At 43.3% G+C, this 21,684-nt stretch overlaps 1 protein-coding gene across 1 annotated transcript in view; it reads right to left on the bottom strand.

Annotated features, from left to right (window-relative positions):
- Positions 1 to 21,684, bottom strand: part of MARCHF10 (membrane associated ring-CH-type finger 10) — an 84,995-nt gene that overhangs the window by 54,553 nt on the left and 8,758 nt on the right. Inside the window, exon 2 of the mRNA XM_059907801.1 lies at positions 21,084 to 21,203. Coding sequence (XP_059763784.1) covers positions 21,084 to 21,203 — 120 coding nt within the window. The remainder of the gene's footprint in view (positions 1 to 21,083; positions 21,204 to 21,684) is intronic.

Below are 21,684 nucleotides of genomic sequence, written 5' to 3'. Positions count from 1 at the left end.
TCTATCTATCTATCTATATTTTTGGCTGCATTGGGTCTTCATTGCTATGCGTGGGCTTTTCTCTAGTTGCAGAGAGTGGGGGCTACTCTTCGTTGCGGTGCACAGGCCTCTCATTGCAGTGGCTTCTCGTGTTGCGGAGCACGGGCTCTAGGTGCATGGTCTCAGTAGTTGTGGCTCAGGTTCTAGAGCGCAGGCTCAGTAGTTGTGGCTCACAGGCTTCATTGCTCCGCGGCATGTAGGATCTTCCGGGACCAGGGCTCGAACCCGTGTCCCCTGCATTGGCAGGCAGATTCTTAACCACTGTGCCACCAGGGAAGTCCCTGGGAATCACCCTTGAGTCCAGAAATTACAGATGGAAGTGGGTGTTTTGTCGGTTGGAAACTAAAGCCACAATGGCGAGAACTGTAATACTTAAGAATGTGCTACTGGGTCTTTTCCTGCTTGCTTTGAGTAATCTTAAGCCAATCACTTCAACTTTTTGTGTCTTCATTCGTGTCCTGTCATGTATTCAGCCATTCTCATGTATCCTCTCTCATGAAAGCCCATTATATTATCCAAGGAAGATGCTTCTTGGGTGAAATAAGTTGAAGTAACTCATTCTGGCACTAAGATGTAGTATTTAAGACTCTGGAGCCCAGCTTCCTGGGAGTGAATCCTGGCTCTTTCATGTAGTGACTGTGTGACATAGGATTAGTTTTAGTTCATCTCTTTGCCTCTCAGATTTTCTCATCTGTGAACAATAGTGCCTTCTTTTTGGTGGTTCTGTGAGGATGAAATGAGTTAAGATATGTTTATAGCACTAAGAGCAGTGGTGCCAGGCACTGAGAAAGTGCCATGTAAGTGTTGGCTTTTGCAATTAGCCATTCATGTTCAGCCATTTAAAAAAGTAACCAGCTAACTGCTGAAAACTAACTACCTGCTGTTGAAACCAAAAACATAAACCCCACTGAAAAATTCAAATGGGTTTTCACCTACTTCAAAGAGCAATGGACAGCAAGGTGGGGCAGTCTTATGGTACAAGTTCTCTTTCAGACAGTAAAGTTCTAATGGCAAATATTTAACAACATTAAAAGATTAGCAGACAACAAAAATTAAATTATGTTGATTTTAAGCTGATTTTAAAACTCTCTCCTCCTCTTGCAATTTTGAAGAGTAATTACAATTTTCTTTCCCCATATGTTCCTAAGTTGAAATGTCACATGGAGGTGGAGGCAAGAGCATACTGCTATTCCTTTGGGGGAAGAAAACTAGCTCTGTGTTTCAAAATCAAAGCCTGAAACATTAAAAAAAAAAAAGAAACTAAAAAACCCAGACTACATAATACATGTATAGACTTTTTATTTTTTAAAAAATTTATTTATTTTATTTATTTATTTTTGGCTGCTTTGAGTCTTCGTTGCTGTGCGTGGGCTTTTCTCTAGTTGCAGCAAGCAGGGGCTACTCTTCGTTGTGGTGCACAGGCTTCTCATCGCGGTGGCTTCTCTTGCTGCGGAGCATGGGCTCTAGGCGCATGGGCTTCAGTAGTTGTGGCACATGGGCTCAGTAGTTGTGGCTCGTGGGCTCTAGAGCGCAGGCTCAGTAGTTGTGGCACACGGGCTTAGTTGCTCTGCGGCATGTGGGATCTTCCCGGACCAGGGCTCGAACCTGTGTCCCCTGCATTGGCAGGCGGATTCTTAACCACTGTGCCACCAGGGAAGCCCCATGTGTAGACTTTAAGTTCTCTCTTGATAATTTGATGAGAGTCCTAATAAAGCCACATTAACTAAAAGAAGTTATTGTCAAAATTAATATTTTTCTGGAGTATTATGATTTTTATAGTCAACATTTTCCAAAGACCCCCAACTTGCTCTTTTGGCATCATCCACAATAAAGTAGAGATATGACCTTGCTAGAAATTCTCAAAAGTTCAGAGCAAGACTCACACTAGGAAAAGAAGGGACTTACATTAGGGAATTGGGCACTGAAGTAGCAACTTCGAAACATGATAATGGTTCTAGTTAGACCTCCTGGATGATGGAGACCCAAGGATTGGCAAGTGGGGTGCATTTCTTCAGGGATGTGAGAGTGACTAGATTTTTTTTTTTTTTGAAACACAGCTTTCATTAGTATTTAATGCAGTTCTTTCTAATATTTCTGTCTTTGAGTGTATATATAATTAAAACACCACCACCATGGTTATTATATTGGAACTTCTTGGAACTATTTTATTTTTTAATTAATTTATTCTTTTTTGGCTGTGGTGGGTCTTCGTTTCTGTGCGAGGGCTTTCTTTAGTTGTGGCAAGTGGGGGCCACTCTTCTTCGCGGTGCGTGGGCCTCTCACTATCGCGGCCTCTCGTGTTGCAGGGCACAGGCTCCAGACGCACAGGCTCAGTAGTTGTGGCTCACGGGCCCAGTTGCTCCGTGGCATGCAGGATCTTGGAACTATTTTAGATGTAGAACACCTCATGGTTTTGGATATGTGGGAGAAAAACTTTTATTCTTATCCTGGGATGGTTTCCGTCTTGTTTTTCCAATTGATTTCTGCTCTCCATGTCACTCAGAACCTGGAGGGCTGGTCAAGTCCTGTGCTGGATCATGAGTGACAGGGCACGTTGTGGGGAGTTTGGACTGGGATTCTTGACCACAATCCTCAGTCTTGACTCCTCCTACCCAGTCTCTAGCACTGGTCACCCATTACAACATTAAAAATGAAAGTAAAATCTCTTCTTTCCTGGATGTTGTACATTGCTCTGGTTTCAGGACTTAATGAAGCTCAGGTTCTTGATGTCTCATGGCAGAAAGAATTCAGTGACAGGCAAAGTGATAGGTAAGAAGTGGATTTATTTAGAGAGAAACACAGTCCACAGACAGAGTGTGGGCCATCTCAGAAGGTGAGAAAAGGCCTAGATTTTTAAACTGGGACCTAACAATGTTGAGTCTGAAATGGCAAGGTGACAATGAGCACAGATGATCCAAAAGGCAAGGAGACAGACGTAGTCAGGGACAGAAAAGACCAAGTCATTTTCCAGCTCTTGCCTGATGGCTCATTTCCAAGATCTACAGAGCTGGTTCTCAACTGGTATGCCACCTCCCTCCCTCCCACAAGGTGTGCTGATGAGTTCTGATTGACGTGTACAAAACGCATTGTAGCCACGTGTCATGTGATGGAAGGCTGAGCTGAGGGAATCTTATGACATAGTGTAAAGATCAGGACATGACTTGCTCTGAATAGGAAAACAGGCAAAGAGTAGTGTCAGGCTGGTGCCAGAGAAAGACGGTGTGTTTATTACATTTGAGAGAAAACGTTCTCACGAGATCATGAAAGAGAATGATCAAGGCTGTGAACCTCGACACGTAAACAGTGACAACATGGGAAGGGTGACCAAGGAAGTGTGGCTGCAAATGAGTATCTTCAGAGTGCTGTCCCCAAAGTCCACATTCATATTGTGCCTCAAACACAAAAAAATTGCCTTTGGGAATTAAGGGCAGCTTGTATAAATAGCATTCTGCACAGGATGGGAACCTTTATGGATTGAAGAAATATAAAGTTAGCGTGTCCTCCACAGAGTGCTGTTGTATCACAAAGCTGGCTAAACATTCTCTCTTCTAGAAAAAACTAAGGGCAGCAAAGTTCTTCCCATGTTCAGGACAATTTTGAGCTTACCAGGATTGTAAACTTGCACAAAAATACAGACTGGATTAGTAATTTGGGGGCCGGGTTTGGACTCAGGTACCACTCACCTGAATCCAACTGCTGCTTAACCCCATTTGTGTCTCCCCACCTGGAGACGTAGCTCCCAGGTGGGGCTGGGCAAGACCAGGCTCAGCAGTAGAAGCCCTTGCTTTCCACTTTCCCACAAGAAGCTTTTGGGAGTTGGCTGGGCTGCCATGTGCATAAATTTCATGGGCAGTTGTCTGTACCAATGAATTCTGTAGAGAACTCCCTCCTACCTGCCACCTTCTCTCTGATTCTCATGCCAGCAAGTTGGAATGACCCAGCCTGAGACGCTGGTCTGAGAGCACCAGTGGCCTCAGTGGTTAAAGTCTTCATAATGTTTGATCACCACTGGGGCTGCTCTCTGAAGGAGAGGCACGTGGGACTTTAGTAGAACTTGCTTCCTGATTACAAGCCATCCCACTAGGGAAGGTCCTCTGGGTGAAACAGAGCTGCAAGCTACTGAAATGGCAAACATGACATGTTTTATGACACTTGCTAGTATTTCTTAAAATGCAAATGAATCCTTCGTGTGCTGCAGAAATCTTGGTTGGTTTACATGGGTGGTGATGATACGTTTTCATGCTTTGGGGGACAAGTATGTGTAGTAGTCTCTGAAATGGAGTTCTGTGTGGTGGGCTGTGGGTAAGGAAGTGGCATGTGGCCAGGAAATTGTTGGATGTAAAAAATTTGAGCACTAAGGTCTACGTAGTGCTTAGTAGCACATTGAGACTGCCCTCCGTTGGGTATTTTTCAGGAGTGGTTTTGCTACAATGTATTTCTCCTTCATTCTTTATTTGAATTCATATTCTCCTTCTAGTTGAGAGGAACATTTGAAGAACATGAAAGACTTGGCCATTAAATGGAGGTCATCCATGAAAATACCTCCTACTCAAAATAATAGGTCATAAAACATGGGAATTAATTGAAAAGCATCATATGCATCTACTGTGTCTTCAACCCCATATAAAGACAAGATACTTGCAATGGGAGAGACACAATTTATACCGTACTAGAAAATGCGAAACGAAGTTTAATTAAGTGATAAATTGGGTGGCACCAATTCTAAATTTCAAAGGAACTCACAGCAAAAAAGTGAGAAGTCAAGGGAGGCTTCATGAAGGGGATGGTGTTTTCTAGGATCTCAAGGAGCAGTAGGGACCAGCTTAGGCTGGAGGCAGCATGGGAGCCAAGGTATGGATGGAGTGACACCCACGGCGTGATTCTCAGGCAGCAAGGCACATGGCCAGAGCAGAGGGTATGAGAAGGAGAGGTGAGAGACAAAGTTGGCTGGCAAGCTGGGGACAGATTGTGGGGGGCTCTGAGAGTCAAGCAAAGGATTGAGAGTTAATGTGATGGAGAATAGGGTCCAACTGAAGGTTTGTGAGAAGAAAAATGCTTAATGTGGTACTTAAGATTAGCTTGTATGCTTCTTTCAGAGGAAAAAAACAAAGCATCTTTTTGTAGTTTCAATGGCTTATTTTTGTAAAGTGTAAGTCTTTTCTTTATTGCAAAAAAAAAATGCATGTTCATAATGGAAAACTAAAGACAAAGAGAGAAATTTTAAAGCATTCAAAACTCTATTAACCTTGAAATGAAAACTGCAAATAGCTTGGTCTGTGTTCTTTCAGACCCCCCCCCCTTTTTTAAACATCTTTATTGGAGTATAATTGCTTTACAATGTTGTGTTAGTTTCTGCTGTATAACAAATGAGTGTGATGGAGACTACTAGCTTTCCACTGAAATCCCTTCTCAAGTGATATGAGCTACAGCTGGATGTGGCCGCCCACCTTGAACTGAATGACTCAGTTTCTGCTGCAACTAGGGGTGGCCTCAGGAGGAAAGTCTCACCAGTGGAGTGGGAGCACAGTTGACGTGTACAGCCTGCTTCAGAGATAACCTCTGGCCCTGCTTCTCAGCTGGAAAGTCAACAACTTTGAAAGTCATGTGTTGAAGACAATAGAACCATCATTGGCCTGAATCCCTGTAAGTCCTAGTGGAGGAGAGCTGCCTGCGGATCACCTGGGCCATCACAGGTGCAAGAAATAAATTCTTTCTTGATTGAATCATCATATTTTTGGTCCCTTTGTTATAGCAGCTGACATTACTCTTGCACATATATTTATGCATCTGTATAAATATTGTTTTTTTAACAAAAATAGAATTGAGCCACACATACGTTGTCACTTAACAATACATTGCGTCAATAGATACCTTTCTATAATTTTGTCAACCTTATTTTGAAAAATTTCAAATCAATGGAGAAGTTGAGAGAATAGTACAAATAACATCCATTACCCTTTACCTTGCCAATTGGCTTTCTCTCCCTCTCCCCCCTCCCTCCCTCTCTCTAGACTTCATAATACTTTACCCCTAAATACTTCAATATGCATCTCCTATCAAAACGGACATACTCCTACAAAGCCACAATACCATTATCTTACCCAAGAGAATTTAATAGTTCCATAACATTATCTATTATGTAGAGCATATTCAAACCAAACTGTCCCAAAAATGTCTTTTTAGCTGTGTGTCTTGATCTATGACCCAATCAAGATACACCCACTGCACGCAGTTATTATGTCTCTTTTGTTCTCGGCCCTTTTTGTCTTTTCATGATTTTTACTCTTTGGAAGAGTTCCAGCCTCATAGAAGGTCGTACGTTCTGAATTTGATGGCTTTCTCATAATAAAATTCAGGTTAATCATTTTGGGTTAGAATATTCCATAAGTGGTGTGGTATCCCTCTTTATAACATCACCTCAGTGCCTAACAATGCTGTTTGGTCTCTAGGGTAAGGTGGTGACTGCCAGATTTTTCCACTATAAAAGTACATTTTTCCCTTTTGTAATTAGTCAGAAATCTGTGAGACGATTCTTTGACACTAAATACCCTATTCATGATACATTTTACCCAATGATTTAGCATCTTTTGATGCGCTTTGCCTGAATTGATAATTACATCAAGGTAGCAAAATGATGATTTTTCTATTTCTATCCTTTCTTCTACAATTATTAGCTGGCATTCTTCTCTAAAGAAGAACTTTCCTTTCCTCCCTTCTTATTTGTTTGTTTGCCTCTTTGTTTGCTATCATCATCATTGTGGTTTCAAGGACACATTTTATTCAATTATCTCATCACATTTTTTGAGGCTCAAATCGTCCCAAAATTGGTGAATGGGAGTTCATTCAAGTTTGCTCTGACTTGAGTCTCCGAGCACTTCTACGCTTTATGGCACAATAAAATTTCATAGCCTCACCTTGTACTTTACCTGGCTCAGACCTAGAATCAGCTATTTTCCCAGTAAGCTCTGGTTCCTTTTAGTTTAGAAGCTACTTAGAAATCAGTATCTTCATGCTGTGTGTGTTCATTGCTCCTAGAGGGACATTGTTCCTAAGTCCTTTCAATGGAATTAATTAGAAATACATATTTAACACTAATACATATTTAGTGGAAGGCATTTTCCCTTCCTTTCTTTTGTTTTATATTTGTATCTTTTTTCTCCTATATTTAAAATCTTTATTCCTTAATTATATTAATATATGTATTCATTTGTTTTAATCTGTAATGAACATGAAATTTCAGAATCACAGTACAAATGTACTCTAAGAATAAACCCATTAAGTAAACTTTATTCTTTCTTGGCAGTTCTCTTTGTCTTTACAATATATTCCTATTGTATGGCTCTGTCATAATTACTTTTGTTGGTCATTTAGGTTGCTTCCAACTTTTTCTATGATAAATAATGCTACGATGAATATTCTTATATATTTATGCACATCATCAATTATTTCTTTAAGTTCCCAAAGTGGGAATTTATATTAGTAGATTAACAGCATCACGAAGATTTACAATATTTTGTTCCCAAATTGTCCTCCAGAAACACTGTACCAATTTACATTTCCAGAGGTACATGAGAATGCCAATTTCTACATAACTTTTCCAACTACATATTATCTTTTTAAAAGCGACTTTGTCATTTTGGGGAAAGACTATCATTTTAATCTGTAACTTGTATGTAATTTTAATTTAATTATTATTATTTTTTGGTCATGCCATGTGGCATGCAGGATAGTTCCCCAACCAGTGATCGAACCCGTGCCCGCTGCAGTGTAAGCGTGGAGTCTTAACCACTGGACCGCCAGGGAAGTCCCCTAATTTAATTATTAAGTAGGTTCATTTATTTAGCTCATCTATTTAGAATCTATATTCCACCAATTTCTAAAAAGTTACTTAAAAGTTGAACTGAAAACAGTGTAAAGAAATAGAAAAAGAAAAGGCAAAGCTAATTTATGGTGAAAATACCCAGAACAGTGGTTGCCTCTGAGAGGGACAGAGGCAGGAATTGACTGGAAAGGGTCATGGGGTGATGGAAATACGAAACATGGTTACATGCATTTATCAAAACTCGTTTAAAAAAATGAATTTTGATACATTTAAATAAAGGAACTGCATGGACAGCCATCAGAAGATAGGGCAGAGGTTTCTTTGCCGGGGGCGTGGGCGCAGCTGGGGAAAACCTCCCTGAGGAAGTGACCTGAGCTGAGATCTGAGGCCTGGTGGGAAGGCAGGCCGAGTGCTTCAAGAAAAGGGAACAGCATGTGCAAAGCCTCCTAGCAGGAGGTGGCCTGGCACGAAAGAGGACCCAAAGCCAGTGTGGTTGAAGCATAGAGCAGTAAGGAAGGCCAGATCCCACAGGGCCTTGTTGGCTACATGATGGGTGTTGGTCCCCATTCTAAAGGCCACAGAACACCATGGAAGGGGTTTGAGCGGCCAATAGAGTGATCTGGGTTCCACTTGTCAAATCACCTGTGGTAGGGAAAGCGGGATTTGGGGGCAGGAGCGGGAGTTGTGAAGACCTGTTAGGGGGCCTTTGCAGTAACTTAACTGGGTGATAGCAGAGACGAACACACCGATGGATTAAAATGATAAGTAAAATGGATGGGACTCGGTGATGAATAAGACGGTAAGGAGGAAAGTGTCAGATTCTGATGATACTGCGCAAAAGGAAGAACAGGGACTTCCCTGGTGGTCCAGTGGTTGAGACTCCACGCTTCCACTGCAGGGGGCGCGGGTTTGATCCCTGGTCAGGGAACTAAGATCCTGCATACCATGCGGCTCGGCCAGAAAAAAAAAAAAAAAAAAAGGACTGGGCCTATTAAGTTTGAGACATCCAAGTAGAAATTATTTAGAAAACTATTGGCTATTTAGATCTGGAGATCAAAAGCGAGGTTTGGGTTAGAAACGCAGATTTGGGAGTCATAGGCAGGTAACATCTTGGGCAGGTAACCTGAGGAGAATAGGGCAGGGTTTCTTGGGGGTGGGACATGAATATGGATTGGAAAAAAAATTTTGCATCTTTATTTCCACTAACCTCTTATTGAAATCTAAGCACATCTTTCATTTACTAATACAGGCAACAAACCACAGTAGTATTAGCAGTACCTGTGATTTGTCACCAATCGAAATCACAGGTATTTTCACATTTCATTAAATTCGTTGCAGATGTCTCAAAATACCCTTTACGCCCATCACTCGTTATTTCATGTGTTAAAAAAGAAGCACATATATTACTGAGTCACAGATTTCTAAAAATATCTTGATGATTATTTCAAGGACTGTGGTTTCCTTTGAGATCCTGTGCATCTTATTTTATGCATTTGAAAATATTATTGTGAGAAGAGGATCCAGAGGGGTCATCTGTATTGCCTAAGAGCCCTGTGATACAAAACCAGGATAAACCCCCAGGTGTAGAGTGAGAAGAGAAGCAAGCTGGGAGGAATCCCAGGACTCAGCGCCGAGGTGGAGGAGGAAGAGGAGGAGGAGGAGAAGCCAGGAGAACGTGGCTTCGCAGAAGCGTGGGGACGCAGCGTTTTGCGGAGAATGGAGTGGCCAGGCGAGCTAAAGCTGCTGAGGGGTGGAGCACGGTGAGGACTGCAAGAGACGCCCTGCATCATAGACGTGGAAGGCATCCGACGAAGAGCTGTTTCTGTGGAATGACGTGTGCGGCAGCCAGATTGCAGTGGGTTGCGTTGTGAGTAGGAGGTGGGGAAACTGAGTCAGTCAGCGTAAATGATTCTTCTGAGAACTTTGTGAGGGAGAAGCAGTAAGTGGAGGGGATGGGGGCTCAAGGAAGGTCTCTTCTGTTGTTTTCTTAAGATTTTTTTTTTTTTTTAATTTTTAAAAATTTATTTATTTATTTATTTATTTTTGGGTGTGTTGGGTCTTCGTTTCTGTGCGAGGGCTTTCTCTAGTTGTGGCAAGTGGGGGCCACTCTTCATCGCGGTGTGCGGGCCTCTCACTGTCACGGCCTCTCTTGTTGGGAGCACAGGCTCCAGACGCGCAGGCTCAGCCATTGTGGCTCACGGGCCCAGTCGCTCCGTTGTATGTGGGATCCTCCCAGACCAGGGCTCGAACCCGTGTCCCCTGCATTGGCAGGCAGATTCTCAACCACTGCACCACCAGGGAAGCCCAAGATTTTTGATAGGAGACCTTGGGTCATGATTAAATGCTGATGGGAAGGGAAGGCTCTGGTACAGAGTTGGAGACGCGGGAACAGAAGGGACGATGGATGGAGTGAGGGTCCTGAGCAGAGATGGAAGGGTTGGTAACTGGGTGGGAATGAGGGGAGGGTGGTGCAGAAGGAAGGGGGTGGACGGGTTGGGCAGCAGAGAGCTGAGGGAGCTTCCATGTGAGGACCACTGTGGAGTGGGGTGGAAGAGAGGAGGGGTTGGGGAAAGGGAAGAAGGCTTGAAGTGGAAGGGACAGTTGACCAGGGAAACTGGGCAGCATCGAAGAGTTGCAGGAGGTTAGTGGCTGTGACCTTCCAGGGGCACCATTTTTCAAGGTTGGGTGATTTTTTTTCCGGCAGTCGCCAGTGGTATGGGTGCAGACCCAGAGACCGTGGATGGGCAGGATTTTGCCAGAGAGGTGTGGCAACAAAACAGAGGGCAAGGGAAGTGTTAAAGAGGATCAAGCACAGAACATAGGCTGCTTGGGAAGGGAAAGTTGGCACAGAGGGGGCAATGAGAGCACAAAGGGAGAGGAACCAAGGGACCAGAGGTTATTCATTACTATATCCCCATACCACCCAACACAGTGTCTTGGACACCAGTGATTTATAATTCCTTAACAAATAAAGCAATTGTTGTTGTCAACAAAAGAAGATTTTAGGGTGAAATGCTGTATTTATAGGTTATGTTTAATGCGAGTATGCCCCTGAATAATCATGTCTCGCAACTGACTGAAAAAATTTAAAAGTTTGATATCTGAATTTTAATAGGTTTTTAACAAGTTTCTTAGTTTTAAAAAGCAATTAGAACCTTTTTTTTTTTAAGTAGGGGATTTTAATAAGATGTTGTAAACTGAAATATACAGCACTACATAAAATGCGAAAAAAGCCACTTTATCATAATCTTCGCTCATGCAATTTCTGAGCTGCTGAGTCTAATTAACACAGGGAACTCTTGGGGTCAGGGGTCAACATTGCTCGGCACCGGCGATTTCACTGAGCTGGGATAACAATTGGTGTTTGTCTCACTGGGCCCAGTGGCAGAATCACCCCGTGGAAGGATTGACTCTAGGCTGTCCTGCTTATCTGTTCAAAAGGCAGGACGACATTCTGGAAGCAGCTGCAATTTAAACTGACAGTTGCCCCATTTTCCTGCCATGCCCTATTTTTAAATTACCTAGTGGAACTCAGGCAAAGCACAGAAACGGAGGAGAAATGAAGCACTGCTGGCTTTGCCCAGACCAATTATCATTCGTTTGTGCCATTTACTGCTGTGAAAGGCTTCTAGGACCCTGGTTTGCCCAGGGGCCTGCACCCCAGGTCTTCCAGTTGCTCTATAATATGATCACAAAGGAAACCTTCAGTTCAGTCTGGTGAGTTACCTGGCGGAACATTCAAGCACACCAAGATGACCTCTTATAAAGTACGAGTGAGTCCTGGATCGACTTTGGGCTGTTCTGAGTTTCCTCTGTCCACGGAGAGCTGCTTATGTCTTTGTGTTCTTGCCCACCTGTGACAAAAGGAACTTACCCAGAGCTTTAAAGAAGCCACCTGTCGCTTTGCGGAGTGGCAGACCAGGAAAGGAACGTTCTCTTTAGCTGCTTACTCTGGCCGCCACCAATGAGGAGGTTTCCATATGGTTGATTGCGGTTTCAATCTTCAGACCCAAACTGGCCATTGCTCGTTGGCGGTCTCAGCAAACCACTCTCTTCTTGATGATTTCAAGCCAGGCCAGGGTCCACCACTCCTGATAACGGTACCCACTTTCTTCTCTCGCTCGGGGCGGAGTCCTGCTCTGACGGTTGTGGCTACACTGCTATGATTTCAACATGTGCACGTTCCTAAAACATTCCTGTGACTGACAGTCATCAAACATTCATGGAGCTCCTAGTGTGTGGTGGAAAAAAGAGCAACTAAGCCCGTGTGCCACAACTACTGAGCCTGCGCTCTAGAGCCCACGAACCACAACTACTGAGCCCGTGCGCCACAACTACGGAAGCCTGTGCGCCTAGAGCCCGTGCTCCGCAACAAGAGAAGCCACCGCAACGAGAAGCCCGCGCAACACAACTAGAGAAAGCCCGCACGCAGCAACGAAGACCTAACACAGCCAAAAATAAATAAATAAAAATTAAAAAAAAAAACTTTCTAACAACTAGTGTGTCTAAAACTGCAATGGGTGACTAGACTAAATGTCCTTCAAGGTCCCTGTCCTGTGCTGTGAACCTATGATTTAAAAAAAAACAAAAAAATGTGTTCTTCATCTACACCATCTACACGCTCCTGCCCGTGCACATGCGGGCCGTGGTACTCAGCGGGGTTCTCCTGTCTGCCCCTCACCTGGCCATCGCCCTGCGCACCAACGCCCGGTACCGGTTCCTGCTCAAGCAGTTCTAGAGGCTGGAAGTCCAAGATCAAGGTGCCAGCAGATTTGGTTTCTGGAAGAGTCTGGAAGTGAGTCCTGAAGAATGAAGTCTCAGAGAGCTGTTGGTGGGGAGGTGACCTGCCCAACAAGACAGCGGGTCCTGGAGAATGCCACCCTCTGAGGGACAACATCATCTCTGCTTCCGGGCCCCCTGCACCATCTCTTCCTTCCTTCTGTCCCTCCATCTCCCTTGCCCTGTGCCCTCCCTGGGCACCTCACCTGGGTCCTGCCTTATAACTTCCTGCCCCAAAGGGCAGACAAAGGGTGGGGCCTTTGTCTCAGATTTTTTTAATATGAAACATGGCAAAGTAGAGAGAATAATAATGAGCTCCTATATACCCATCGTTCAGATTTGAAAATTAGCATGATTTTTCCCACATTTACTTCATTTATTCTTTTTTCCGCTTGCTGAAATCTATTAAAGCAAATTCCAACCATCAAAAAAGAGCAATAACCAGTGCCTGCTCCTGAGTGGCTCCCAGCCTAAGGACGAGACAGACAGGGAGACGTAGCCTAAGACGGGCTTGAGCCCAGACGGTGTTATGGGGAATACTAAGGAGGGACAAGAACAAAGCCACCTGACCCCCAGGAGCAGCTCTGGAAGCTCTTCCCAGAGGAAGTGTCCTCAGAGTTGAGGGTCAGGCCATCCAGGGCCTTGAGGGCCATCAGGGCCATCAAACACTTTGCTAAGGTGTTTGAACTTGATCCCAAAGACATGGGGAACTACTAGAGAGCTTTTAATAGAGGAGCGACATGATCCAGTTTGCTTCTAGACGGATCCACTCATAATGCTGCCAGGGAAACTGGCCGGAAGGGGTGAGGTGAAGGCAAAACGATCAGGAAAATGGCTCCTACAATAATCCAGGCAAAAAAAAAAAAAAAAAAAAGACAGGGCCCTGCAAAGGGAGGTGCTGGTGGATAGAGTCAAGAGAGAGGAGGGAAGACAGTCTAACTCTGGTGTCTGACGGCTGTAAAGTGTGAGAGCAGGAGGAGGAGTCTAAGATAATTTCCAGAATTCCGGCCTGGGCAGAAGTGAATTCAGGAAGAAGAACCAATCTGAGGGGAGAAGACAATGCATTCAGCCTCTTGAGTCTGAGGCGGTGGTGGGACACGCCAAGGAGGACAGACCAACAGCTAAAATGGAAAACAGACTCCACCAAAAATTCCCGACAAACCATGGGCTGCACTTTCTGTCTCCCTGACATCCGTGTTGGGCTCGAGATGCTGGGTGTGGAGCTGCACCGTGACTCAGGTGCACCTCGAGGGTGCGGAATCTGCGCTAGAGTAGAGGGGGCGGCGGTGACCACACCTGGCCAGGTGTTAGGGATGACTCACAGCCTCCCAGGTGAGGCCCCCGGCAGTCAGAGCCAGCATGTACGTATGTGACCTGCCTCATTTTCACACGGGCCCGGGGCCAGAACGATGGGAGGCCCGGCCCACGGGGAGTCTGACAATGGACAGGTAGAAGTTAGAGAAAATTAAAAGCGTGAGTCACAGAACGCATATGCCATGTGCTAAGCTGGCTGCTTCCGTGACACCATCAAGGGTGTTGGTAGGTTGACACTGACAGGTTAATGGGAGAACAAACAGCTCCCCAAGAGCTGTTTGAAAGAGGAGAAGCTGCAGGTTTCACAGGCAGGAGAGGCTGAAGAGACAGGTAATGAAAGGAGACATGCAAATATACCCAAGTTGGAGGAAAACACCAAATGCACAGCGAGCCAGCCTTCGCGGACACCTGACTCAGCAACGGAGAGCAAACGTTTGCAAGGAGCCTCGGTGGGCAAAAGCATTGTAGTGTGGAGTATGCGAGGACGGTTTCTGGGAAACAAAACCCCTTGCTGGCCCACGGGATCTTGTCTTGTTTCATCTTTTGGACTTCACCATAGTCAGAAGCAGTGCTGTCCTATAGAATTTTCTTCAATGTTGGAAATGTCTTATGTGGCAGCCATGGGCCACATGTGGCTCCTGAGCCTGGAACTGCATTTAAAATTTTATTTTAATTAAATAGTCCCACATGGTTAGTGGCCACTGTATTGGACAGCACAGTTTTAGGCTTTTGCTGCCCTCATGTATGAATGCACATTCTGACTTTTTAAGCCACTGCAGATTACTTGAAGAAGCTTTATTCTTCATTTCAACCTCCAACGTTTGTGTGGATGATCACGAACAAAACAATTAAAATGTTTATGTTGGGTAACCGCCTTCACACTTAAGCTTACCTTGCCTTCTGGGAGATTCAGGTGATCTCACGGATATAAACATCCTGCTGAGCCAGGCCTGGGGCAGAGCCGGCTGCTGCTGGTGTCAGGTTACCCACCTTCTTCCAGTGTAACGCTGGGTCCTGGTGACCTGGAGTCTAAACATGTAGCCGCTCGGTTGCTGATTGTCGGTGAAAGGACGACAATCCTATTCCTATTATCGGAGCAAACGGTGCTCTTGAAAAACTGAGGGCTGGTCCCCACCTTCTTTGCCAAATATAGTGACAACATGTCTTCAGTCCTTGAGATTTGTGCTCTTGGAAGTGGCCCATCCAGCAAGGATGCAGGATCTTGGAAGATGAGAAGGGGTCATGATGACTTTCTTCATTGAAGGTTGTCGTCCCCCAAGTCCTGGGCTAATCAGTTTCATCATTTTCTCTGGGGAAATTGGGGGTCCTGACCCTTCTCTGTGAAGTCTTTTTTTTTTTTTTATTCAATTTCTTTTTAAAAATTTTTTTATTTTTGAACTTATTTTTATTATGTAATTTTGGCTGCATTGGATCTTCATTGCTGTGTGCGGGCTTTCTTTAGTTGCGGCGAGCGAGGGCTACTCTTCGTTGCGGTGCACGGGCTTCTCATTGCGGTGGCTTCTCTTGTTGCGGAGCGTGGGCTCTAGGCTCAGGGGCTTCAGTAGTTGTGGCACGCGGGCTCTAGAGCGCAGGGCTCAGTAGTTGTGGTGCACGGGCTTAGTTGCTCTGCAGCATGTGGGTTATTCCCAGACCAGGGATCGAACCTGTGTCCCCTGTATTGGCAGGTGGATTCTTAACCACTGCACCACCAGGGAAGTCCCCTCTGTGAAGTTTTGAAAGGTCAAAATATCCTGGTACCCCTGGCACCACAGCAGGCTCCTCTGGGCCAGCAGTGTCCCGGGGACACTGTTTCCTGTTCATACTGAGAGACTGCTTTGCTTTTTAATGCACTAAATCATCCAAGGTGTAGTTGGTTCTGCAGAGCTGCTGTTTATTTCCCTGTTAAATTCTAATTTGATTAAACAGCTCACAAGGTTGTAGGTAACTTTGAAAAGGGTGTGAAATTAAGTTGCTACGTTAGGTTAGCTCTTAGAAATGTGGCCTGAGATGGGGCTGAGAGGAAAGAAGGTATTCTAGAAGCCTCAGGAGCTGCTCCTCTATCGATAAGTGTTGGAGCATCATTTGCAAGCATAGCTGGACACCAAGGCAACTTATAATGAATCAAATGTTAGTATGACACTTGAGCATCTCACGCGTTCTCACAATGATCCTATGAGATAATAGCATAATAATAAGGATCTCCTTGATGGGAAATTGAAGTACTTAGAAGTAAAGTGCTTTGTTTGAATTCACACTGCAATGAGGGACAGAGCAGGCCCTTGATGATAAGTGTTCTTTGTACTGTGTCACACAACTAACTTAAATGTATTTAAGAGGTGCTGCTTTACTATTATTTTTTTTGTAATTTTTAAAACTTGAAGTACAGTTGATTTACAATGTATTAATTTCTGCTGTGCAGCGAAGTGATTCAGTTATACATATATATATTCTTTTTTTATATTCTTTTCCATTATGGTTTATCATATGATATTGAATATAGTTCCCTGTGCTATACAGTAGGACCTTGTTGTTAATCCATTCTATTTTGTGTGTGTGTGTGTGTGTGTGTGTGTGTATGTGTGTGTGTGTGTGTGTGCATGCTTTTGTAGGGGTTTTTTTGTGTGTATGTTTTTACTAATGATTTTATTTTTTTTTTAACTTTTTATTTTATATTGGAGTATAGTTGATTAACAATGTTGTGAGAGTTTTGGGTGTACAGCAAAGTGATTTAGTTATACATATACATGTATCTATTCTTTTTCAAATCTTTTTCCCATTTAGGTTGTTACATAATATTGAGCAGTAGGTTATACAGTAGATCCCTGTGTTATACAGTAGGTCCTTGTTGGTTATCCATTTAAAATATAGCAGTGTGTATATCCATTCTATTTATAAAAGCTTACATCAGCTAACCCCAACCTCCCACTCCATCCCTCCCCCAAGCCCCTCCCCCTTGGTAACCACAAGTCTGTTCTTTATGTCCCTGAGTCTGTTTCTATTTCAGTTCATTTGTGTCATATTTTAGATTCCATGTATAAGTGATATCATATGGTATTTGTCTTTCTCTTTCTGACTTACTTCACTTACTATGATAATCTCTAGTTGCATCCATCTTGCTGCAAATGGCATTATTTCATTCTTTTTTATAGCTGAGTAATAGTCCATTGTATATATGTACCACATCTTCGTTATCCATTCATCTGTCGATGGACATTTAGGTTGTTTCCCTGTCTTGGCTATTGTGAATAGTGCTACTATGGACATAGGGGTGCGTGTATCTTTTTGAGTTATAGTTTTGTCTGGATATATGCCCAGGAGTGGGATTGCTGGATCATATGGTTATTCTATTTTTAGTTTTATGAGGAACATCCATAGTGTTCTGCGTAGTGGCTGCACCAACTTACATTCCCACCAACAACGTATATAGGAGGGTTCCCTTTTCTAGGAGGTGCTGCTTTAAAGAACCCCTCAGCACAGGCTTGGTAGTGAACACAATCTCTGCATAACCAACGGTTAAAGCCACGGGTCGGAGTGAGGAGGTTGTGCCATAAGGGAGGGGCTACCATGTTAACTGTGCATTTATCTGGGGATCTGCCCACCCCCAGACAGGTGTTTAGAAATGGTATCTTGATACTGGATCTATTACTTGATGGTAAATGCCTCACTTTTTCCAGGCCCATCAGCATTGTGATGGTCTAAGACTGGGTTAAGGAATGAACAAGTGATGGAAGTTTTAATACAAGTGTCAAAATTTGGTGGTAGCATGCTTCACATCATGATTGTACAGTGGAAAAATTTCCGTGGATTAAGCAATCCACTCTCACACAACCCACTCAATCAGGGAATGAACTTGCCTTCTCAAATCAGGGATAAAATGTTCTTTTGAGTTTTCAGCCACAGCAATTTCTAGAAGGAAATTACTCAGGGAAACGTTCCCTAGGTAAGAGGGCTTGGGTTGGGTTTACACTGTCTCATTGGACTGTATCTTTCTCCTGCCACTTTCTGATTGACCGACGATCTTTTGCAGCTCTAGTGCCTGATGTGACATTCCATACGCTAAGCTCTGGAAATTGCATCAGTCTGGCCTGGGTTCTCCTTTGGGAGGTGCTAGCATTCTTTTTTTTTTTTTTTTTAAATATTTATTTATTTATTTGGCTGCACCGGGTCTTAGTTGCGGCATGCGGGCTCTTTTTTTTTTTTTTTAATTTTTATTTATTTATTTATTTATTTATTTATTTTTTGGCTGTGTTGGGTCTTCGTTTCTGTGCGAGGTCTTTCTCTAGTTGCGGCAAGCGGGGGCCACTCTTCATCACGGTGCGCGGGTCTCTCACTGTCGCAGCCTCTCTTGTTGCGGAGCACAAGCTCCAGACGCACAGGCTCAGTAGTTGTGGCTCATGGGCCTAGTTGCTCTGCAGCATGTGGGATCTTCCCAGACCAGGGCTCGAACCCGTGTCCCCTGCATTGGCAGGCAGATTCTCAACCACTGTGCCACCAGGGAAGCCCGGCATGCGGCCTCTTATTTGCGGCATGCGGGATCTGGTTCCCTGGCCAGAGATCGAACCCGGGCCCCCTGCATTGGGAGCACAGAGTCTTAACCACTGGACCACCAGGGAAGTCCTGGTGCCAGCATTCTTATCCTGGGAAACTAGCTCTAGGATCTCCCTGGCCTTGGGGACCCCGTAGAAAGAGGTTTCATAAATTCTGCATTCCCTCAGGATTTGATATAGAGCAGGGCAGCCCCAGTTTATGAAGGTTTAAGAACAACCAGATTTTCACAGAATTTGGGTGGGGGTCCAAACCTGGGAGGAGAAATCTTCAAACTAGCCCATGATTGTGGGAGTTGAAGATTTTTCGGCTCTGGTTTGGATGTCATGAGGGCTCTCTGGCTTCACTTGTACCAGGCAAAAGTCGAAGGATTGAGTGAGGAGGGATTGGAATGATAAGCACACAGTCCTGATGGCTGTTGACAAGGATGCAGTCCATGACACTTCCCCTCACCCTGACCTTCCTGCACTTTTGTATCCAGAGGCAAATCCTCCAGTATTCCCCAAAGAATATCTGTAATACAGGGAGCAAAGCAGAGGTGAAATTCACTGTGGAAAATTCGGATCTTGTCACTCTTCTTGATAGAGAAGGTGCAACTTGAAGTTACTTGTACAGTCAATACCCAAACCCTTGGGATAGCATCATCTGGAAAAAATCGAGCGTATCAAGTAATGTTGTTCCAAGTTCTCCGACAAACTGAGGTGCAGTGACATAAAGCAAACATGAAAAATTCTCTTCGCGTGCTTTAGAAATTGCCAGTTTTATGCACTTTACCACATATTTTTGTCTTTATTTCATAATTACTTTTATATGTACAGCTGCATCCTTTTTTAGATGTGGTCTGAGTGTTTTGCAATGATGCCTTAAAGAATTAGTAATTTATATAGCATGAAGAAGGGAACTACAGGAATCTGTCACCAGTTTGTCCCCTAAACACAGTTTGTGGAGAGGAACATGCATGAGTGTTGCCGTGTGAAATGGCCAAGACTCTGCATGTGAGTCTTTGCATGAAAATAGAAGAACCCAGCTGCCCATTTGTTTAGTAATTCCAAACTAGGAAGATGGCTACATGCTACCGTTTGACTGAAATTACATTTTTTTTCATCTGTCCTTGATTTTTGTTTCTGAGTGCAAAACTGCGAGAATTTATCTTAATGCTAAAAATGTGTTGTTCGAGCCAAACTAGATTTAAGTTTTGGATTAATCTCACTCCCTAAGTTTAATCAGCAGCAGGCATTATATTTAGTCCTTGGCTAACATGAAAAGATGCAGGCAATGTGTTCTTCTCAGTGCTGCCGATATTGTGAGATAGTCTCTTTCACCTTCAGGCTTTAGGTGGAATATTTTATTGTGTGATTTTATGTTCCTTAATAGGGAGTATAGATCTCTCCCAGGGATACATCCATAAACATCAATCACTGATGTTTTTAAGGTGTCCTTCGAACATTAAATAACCACCATGTGAACATCCTAGATTAAAGAAGAAACCCCAACAAGAACTTGATTGATATCAGGTATCCAGGATCTATCTTGGGGATCCACACCACTGATAGAAAAGAGAGTCCATCCTCTAGAGTATATTTCAGGCATAAAACATTAAATGAGAATTGATAAAAGGCATATTACTCATCTTAATTTGCTATACTAACAACCGGTGTTGAATGCAGCTTGCGGTATTCAGTGCTTACATAGGATAAGTAAAACCCTTACACAGATAAGATCTTAAACATGAAATATGATCATATAGCTCAGTGGTTCAGAGCACCCTCTCAGGGGTCAGACTGCCTGGAAAGGAAGCTCTACTCCACCACATACTGGATGTGAAATCTTAGGTAAAGTTTCTTAACTTTTCTAGGGCTCAGTTTTCCCATCTGTAAAATGAGGCAAATATATAGAGATTTATGAGAATTAAATAAGTTAATAGGTATAAAGCGCCTAGCACGGTACTGGAACATTGTAATCACTCAAGTAATGGTAACTACTACTACTGTAATCATCATTTTCATATTGCTATCATATCATACTGATCTTATTATTTATTATTATAACCCAGACAAAAATATTTGAACAATTTCTAGTTATTACATGACGCAATTATTACTGCATTTTACTCTATTTGAAATAAAAACTACACTAAGCAATGCAATGGGTAAGACTATAAGCCTACATATATATATATATATATATATATATATATATATATATATATATGTCTATATTAATATAGACAGATCAAGTAGGCATAGATATAGGTATATAGATATATTATGATGCAGTGCCTTAGAAGGCCTGGTGCTTCCGACTCTTAAAATCAAAGAATTGCAGCATTTCTGATTTGGGTGGTACCTCAGAGACCATCTCCATTGGTCTACAGGAGAGAAGAGTGAGGCCCAACCAGGGTGAAGAGGGAAGGTCACACAGCAGAGGAGGAGCAGGGGCGGCAGGGGTGGTACCCAGGACAAGAGCTCCTGCCCCTGCAACATCTCCTTTTTGGGCTGGATTTTTCCTAAGTCAGTTACACACACACACACACACACACACACACACACTGCAGCAAAAGAATGTCTCCCAGCATTCTAAGTACCTGTTTGGAAGATGACCCACTTGAAAACCGGGATCTCTCAAAATTTGTCTCTTGCCCCCAAAATTGATCTCGTTTCTTCCCATTTGGGTCTCTTCTGTATTCCTGTCGTCTCAGACAAGCCTGCAGAACAAAAAAAAGATGTTTCTTTGGTTTAGGTCCACAACTAGCTTTGATAACTTTATGCTTAATTCCTATTGTGAGGAACATGCAGTGCAGGTGTCCATCTCTAAGTGTTCATCAATACATTTTACCAGGTGTGAAGACACTCACCCAGGCATCACTCCCTCCTCCCTTTGCCCAAAATGCCAGGTCAAAAATATTAGCCACTGCCTTAATAAATGCAAACAACAGACATACTAAGAGGCATTTTATCAAGTACTTACCCAACAATTGCCTTCTTAAGGAAGTACCCAATACACTGCATTTACTTCTCTTTCTGTTCTCATTCTCTCTTTTTTAAATTGAAGTATAGTTGATTTACAATGTTGTGTTAGTTTCAGGTGTACAGCAAAGTAATTCAGTTATACAAACACATATATGTGTGTAGGTATATACATATTCTTTTTCAGATTCTTTGCCCATATAGGTTATTACAAAATAT

The sequence above is a fragment of the Balaenoptera ricei genome, chromosome 20, assembly GCF_028023285.1.
Source record: "Balaenoptera ricei isolate mBalRic1 chromosome 20, mBalRic1.hap2, whole genome shotgun sequence".
Classification (NCBI taxonomy): Eukaryota; Metazoa; Chordata; class Mammalia; order Artiodactyla; family Balaenopteridae; genus Balaenoptera; species Balaenoptera ricei.
This window is presented reverse-complemented; position numbering and strand designations above follow the sequence as displayed.